Source organism: Malus domestica, chromosome 16 (genome assembly GCF_042453785.1).
Source record: "Malus domestica chromosome 16, GDT2T_hap1".
Lineage (NCBI taxonomy): Eukaryota > Viridiplantae > Streptophyta > Magnoliopsida > Rosales > Rosaceae > Malus > Malus domestica.
Window position 1 is genome coordinate 8792052 of NC_091676.1, and position 6536 is coordinate 8798587.

Below are 6536 nucleotides of genomic sequence, written 5' to 3' on the forward strand. Positions count from 1 at the left end.
CTTCTTCCTTGCAACCCGCACCCTCCCCCCCTTTTTTTTTCCCTCTCTCTTCTTCTTCTTCTTCCGGGTTTTCTTCTACCCAGATTCGGTTATTCTTCTTCTTCCTCCTTTTTCTTTTTCTTCTTCTTCTTCCTTCTTCTTCTTCTTCTTCCTTCTTCCTCTTCTTCCTCCCAGATTCGTTTTTTTTTCTTTTTTCTCTTTCTTCTTCTTCCTCCCAGATTCGGTTTTTTTTTTCTTCTCCTTATTCTTCTTCTTCCTCCCAGATTTGGTTTTTTTTTTCTTCTCCTTCTTCTTCTTCTTCCCAGACTCGATTTTTTTTCTTCTTCTTCTTCCCAGATTTGTTTTTTTTTTCTTTTTCTTTTTTTTCTTCTTCTTCTTCCCAGATTCCTTTTTTTGTTTTGTTTTTTTCTTCTTCTCATTCTTCTTCTTCCTCCTCCTTCTTCTTCTTCTTCCCAGATTCTTTTTTTTTCTTCTCGAGATTCGTTTTTTTTCTTCTCCTTCTTCTTCTTCTTCTTCTTCTTCCCAGATTCGGTTTTTTTTTTCTATTTTTTTCCTTCTTCTGGGTTGGGGGCAAGAAGTGGATTTTTTTTTAATATTTTAATTTTTTTAATGACACGTGGCGCATAGTCATTGTCCACCTAGGCGCCACATCTCAGTTAACGGAAGACTTAACAATTTGACTAACGGATGTATGAGACTATCCCAAAATTTACACTTTACGTATGACTCTGAGACGAAAAAAACTTGATGTACCAAATATTGAAAATCACGAAATATGATGGTAGTAAACAGAGTTTAACCCTAAAAAAAACATAAAAAAACCAGAACCCTTTTTTTCCTTCCCATTCGTCTTCCCCACTGGAAAAGGGGCCGAATTCCTCACCCTCGATTGGTGCGACGGTAAGCCCATTGCCTCCCTTTTCCACACCAGCTTCCATCTCCACCGCTCGCTCCCCTCTCTCATCTCCTCTTTCATCTTTCCTCTTTCATCTTTCCTTTTTCCTCTTTCTATCTCATAAGTTTCTTTTTTCTCTCTCTCTCTTAGAGGTGTGGATGGCGATTGAGGGGTCGAAGAAGGAGGCCGTCACGACGTGGTAGATCTGCTGGTCCCATAACACATAGCAGTACGATGGCGTCAAGGGATTCTGCATTAGCTCTAACGAAATCTGGCAGATGGAACATTGAAGGAATCTCAATGGACTCCAGCTCCTCAATCATCTTCTTCATATCCAATTTATTCGCCACAACATTGATTTCGTGGTGTCGCCCTGTTGCGCTTGTGGATCAGTTGGGAAGAGAGCCTACGCAACGTCTCTCTTCCTCTGCGCCCAGTGCTCCCCCTCCCTCTTTGACTATGCACATTCACCATCTTCCTCATCATCTTCCGCACCCAGTGCTTCCCCTCATTCTTCGACTCCTGCACTTCCACTATCTTCTCACCATCATAAAACTATAAAAAAAAAAACCACATCCTTAACCATGAAAAATTAGAAACCCACGAAATTCAACATCATCAAATTCAAAAATTGAAAACCGATGGTGAAAAATCTGGTGCGGGTCAACCCAAATCTGGGTTTGGTGTTGGATCACGATGGGTTCACTCCCCTGCATCTGGGTGTGATCAAGAAGCGAGCTGCGGTTGTGGCCGAGTCAAATCGGCGGCGACTTGGATTTTGACTTAAGGAGGCGATGGTGGGTTGCACTTGTGTGTGAAGCATCACAGGCTGAAGGTGTTGAAGGTTTTGGTGGAATGTATTGGGAAAGGGAATTGAAGGTGGGTGTGCAGAGTGGGTGTACAAAGAAGAGAAAGGGAAGGAGGGGATTGGGGGTTGAGGTAGGAGTGGTGCGAGAGAAAGAGTGTTGGGGGGTGGGAGAAGGGGTGGGTGATGGGAGGGTGGGAAGGTGGGCATGAGTGGAATTTAGGGAAGATGGGTTTTTTTTTAATTAATTAATTATTTATTTTATTTTATAAATAATTTATAAAAAAGGAGAGGCAGGCCATGGACGTAATAATGAGTACAGATCCTTTCCAGATCTAAAAAAATGGAGCTTAGGGATCAAATTATCTGGATCGTTTAAATTTAATCCAACGGCTACGTTTATTATAACTTTAGAGAAATTTCTTATTTATAATTATTTGATCAAATTTCAACGATATGTATCATTTGATCTTTAGATTCCTTTTTTTTTAAGATCCGAAGAGGATCTGTACTCCGAAATAATAACCGTTGTAAAAACACGAACAGAGGTCTGCCACGTCGTTAATGGACCGTTACAATCAAGATGAACAAGTCTACTAGGTCCCACTAAACTGTAAGCTGAGTTGGCGAAATATTAGTGGTTGGACCACAATGACGGGGACCTCATTGGTCAATCCACACGATTACACCAACCCCAATAAACAGTGGAATTTCGGAGCAGCATATGCCACCTAACACCAACGTCTAGTGGGCGAATATTTCCATAAAAATTATAATTTGTATTTTTGGAAAAATTGTTTTTTTTTTTAAAATAAAAAAATAAATCTGGATCAAGTTTGGCGCACGTTCACGCACCGGCTCACGTTAGCACCTCTCCCTCGGTCAGCATATCCCTTGAACGCGTCAGATTTTTCCACGTGTTGGAATTGTCCCGCGCTTCATAAATCTATCCGTTAACCCTACTCTCTCTCTCTCTTCTTTCTCTCTCTCTTTCGTCTGCAACTTCCGTTGAAGAGGAAGAGAAAGAGGATCGTGAAAAATAAATAAATAAAAATAAAGAAAAAAGATTGAAATTTTTTCAAAAAGAAAAGGGAAAAGTTAGGAAATGGGGAAACTATTGTGCGATTCGACCGCCGTCGCGGAGACATTTCAAAGCCCTTCGCCGACGGTGCCGTGGAGGGACCCACCCAAGGCGTCGCCGCTCGACGAGGACACAATCTCGGCCGTAGATCTGGTTGAGCAATCGACGGATGACGCCGCATGGGACAGCGTGGTGGGGCTTGAGGAGCAGCAGAGACGGCACCTCCAGAGGCTGCATACGAAGGGGGTGCTCTGGAAGCTCCCGGAGGATCACGACTCGTCGAAATCCGAGTCTATAATGCCGCAGAAGTCGATGGTCTTCAGACTCTCGCACGGCGGAGAGGTGTCGTCCGACGGAAATTGCCTGTTCACGGCGTCGCAGAAGGCGATGAGGGTGGCGCGTGAGATGGACGCGCGTGAGCTGAGGAGGCTGACGGTGCGGAGATTCACGGAGGACTATGGATCTGCGGCCGCGGAGGAGAAGCGGGTGATAGACGACGCCATTCGGCATATGTACGCGCCTGATCTGAAGGCCGGGTGGGGGATACATGTGATTCAGGAGGTCAAGTTGCTGGCCAAGAAAGACGAGCGCGTGAGTCTCGACTCCGCCATTGACGAGCTTCTTCAGCTCGGCATGCAGAGGTAACATTTCCGCAGATCTGTTCCTTTTCATTACCTTGAAATCTAAATTTTTAATCTTGAAATTTAATAAAAAATAAAATAAAAATTCATTTCTTTAGAGGCGTAAGTACAAAAATTTGATTTTATTGTTAAAATTAATAAATTTTATTCAGATTAAATACAAGAGTTTGATTTCCCTACGTTTAGATCTGAAAATTTGATTTCTTGTCTGAAAGTTTGATTTTTTTTGTGGGAAAATGATGAACACATGACTGTATATTAAGGTTGATTAACAGACGTTAGTATGTTCTTATTAAATTTCAGTTCTTGGAAAGATTTATGTTGTCGGGTTCGATTGTCTTATTATTTCTTGTGTTTTGTTTTCGTTTTCGTTTTTGTTGAATGTAGAGAGCTGGCAGCAGAGTCCATTTACAAGGAGAGATGTATCCCAGTGATTGATGGACAAAGTTGGGCCAAATACATGTCGATCTCTGGTTCACCGGATGATGAATACGACATCATCACATTGCAATACACAGAGGAAGGTTTATTAACCATCGACGAAAACAGAGAAGGTCATGCTGCAGCTTTCGGAGATGACATTGCAATTGAGTGTCTTGCCACAGAGTTTAAGCGAGAGATTTATGTGGTAAGGACAAGGAATGATTTTGATTGTTGCTCTGCATTTTTTTTCTTTTGCAATGGTGAAGTTTTTGCAATGTGTATGGGTGCAATTTCACATCACTATCGGTATAATTTTATACATGTTTGTATATCACCTCTTCTCTTATGATGTTTTGTTGAATTTTTTTAAGTAGTGCGAGTTACTCTTAGTTTCTGAACTTAATATTGAGTAAATGCTGAGTTCGAAAGCATGAGTGTCTAAAATAGTCTCACTCTAAAATCATTGAGTGAATGCTTATTTCGAAAGTTCAACTGTATTTACACTTATTGCACCAACTCCTGGGAAAGCCGAGTTGATATTTGAAGACTGCATTTTCCTACATTTTAATTTGTAAGATTTTAGTTTGGAATCATCAACACTTGTTTCTGTTTTGAGTCAAAAAGCTACCGCCCGCCTTGTCAGTGTGCGCCTTGTCAGTGTGCCATATGCTGCTATAGGCAGAACAGGATAGTTATTCTCAGTTCTAGTATTAGTACACAGGCTAAACCTGTTTTTTGTGCATTTGATAATTTTTCCATTGCACTTTGTCAACATCGGGATACTGGCAAGTATGGATTGGTGAAGTTTTTGGGCATGAACCGGATTATTCATCTTCTTATGAAGCATTCTTGTCTGAAACTCATCTTCTTACAGGTTCAAGCACATGGTTCGGATGCGATGGTTGATGAAGAGAATTGCGTTTTCTTCCTTCCCCACCGACCAAGGAGTCAAATTTGTGAACTTCCCTTCTTTCTTTTCATGAAAGGAACAGGTAAAGAAAAGAAAGATCTTTGGCTGAAAATACATTTCTAGGCAGTTGATTAATTTTGTTCATTACCACTCTCAGCCTACGTATAATTCTGAACATTTATTGTACAGGTTGGTGTGGCGCCGGAGCTGATCACTATGAACCCCTCATTGCCCATCCTTTGTCATTAATTTCCCAGGAGAAGGTCGCCGTGGTACTCTGATGAGGGCATATACCCATCCTGCAGTTTTGTGGCTTTAGAGAGATTGGCTAGAAGTAGTTGTTCTATTTATTCGTTCCCTTAGTGTTTGGCATGCAATCTAACTCTCCCGATTCTTCTCTGAATCATCACAAGGAGAATTTGATTGCTTAGCGTTCAATTTTTTGTTAGCTAGAATCAATCGGTTATCTTCGACTTCAAGTTGCAGGCTTTGTTCCTGCATTTGAGCTACCCTCTAGTAGTATTCACAATGGTTTTTACCGGCTTTTGTTGTTGTCGTAGTTGAGTGTTTTTCTTCTTCTTTTCGGGTGGATATTTAGCTCGACGCTTTTTCGTCCAAGATGAAGTAGTAGTCCCTTTCTGTTGTATCTTAAGCTGGCTTTTATCATTTGAATGAAAGAATTGACTCCCATTTGTTCTCTCTTCTTTCTGGGTTTACTTTAGTGCTTCAAAAATTATGAGAAAATGTAGTTCTCTATGCAACTCTGCTTTGAGGAGCCTTTTGTGCCATTAATTAAGCACGCGTTTAAAGAATTCTGAACCTTTTTACGCAAATTTGTTTAACGTGATTCCTGTGACCAAAGAATGACAAAAGAAAGGAGTTCTCAGTTCCCATGGCTTTTTTCATAAAAGTGATGGTGATGTAGCGCAACACGAAAATCATGTGAGTATTTTATATTAGTTATGAGGTGAAGGTAGTTTACTTGTTTAGTGTAAAAGGCTAGGGATTTTAATCAGATTTATCTCTAGTGAAATGATTTCCGTCTTTGAACTCAATCCTTCCTTTCAGTTCTCAATTTTCATTTTTGTTCATTTGTCACACATAGGTATAAGTGAATTAAAGATAACGATTTCCAAAATGCAGTCGAGAATAAGATAACAAGAGGTTTTAATAAAAATTGCGAGGAAGTATGAAATTTTCCAATGTTCAACTCATCACTCATTTCAATTATCTTTTACATCTCAAATTTTAGTTTGGTTTGTTCAATATTATGGAGATATTTTTGGGGCGAGCAGATTCAAACTCGAAATCTTAGGGCCTCAAGCCCCCTAAACTCAAGACTTTAGTGCCTCTTGCTTAAAATAGAATGCTCTTAACTAGTTGAGCTACAAGCTCATTGCTATGAAGATTTTCTTTTATAGTGAGTAGTTTCTTAGATTTATTGAAGTAAAAAAGTGATATGGTACCCCTTTTTCATTTAAGTGATTATTAAACTAAAGACATGGTTGGTGAAGAATTAGAGTTATAAAAGTTTTTATCAATCTCTGTGTCGGCTGCATTTGCAACAAAACATAAGGCGGTACAAACTACATATGAAAAGATAATGGAAGACAGCTTAAGTTATAATATTCCAAGTTGATAGAAGAAAACAATTAAGACCCTTGTTAAGTTCGCTGCATAATCTCCACTCTCTCCTTCTCACTCTCTGTGTTTGAGAGGTAACAAGTGGAAGTTCTTTTAGCATATTGATGTTTACGCACTTATTTTTACCTTCCGTACAT

General features: G+C 40.1%; 1 protein-coding gene across 1 annotated transcript; it reads left to right on the top strand.

The window, feature by feature from the left end:
- The first annotated feature begins 2537 nt into the window (after positions 1-2537).
- Positions 2538-5445, top strand: LOC103403188 (uncharacterized). Its single transcript, XM_008342021.4, has 4 exons — positions 2538-3422; positions 3810-4050; positions 4720-4837; positions 4945-5445. Exons 1-4 carry the CDS (start codon positions 2806-2808, stop codon positions 5034-5036), a joined length of 1068 nt encoding a protein of 355 aa, XP_008340243.3. The 5' UTR covers positions 2538-2805; the 3' UTR covers positions 5037-5445.
- The last annotated feature ends 1091 nt before the right edge of the window (positions 5446-6536 follow it).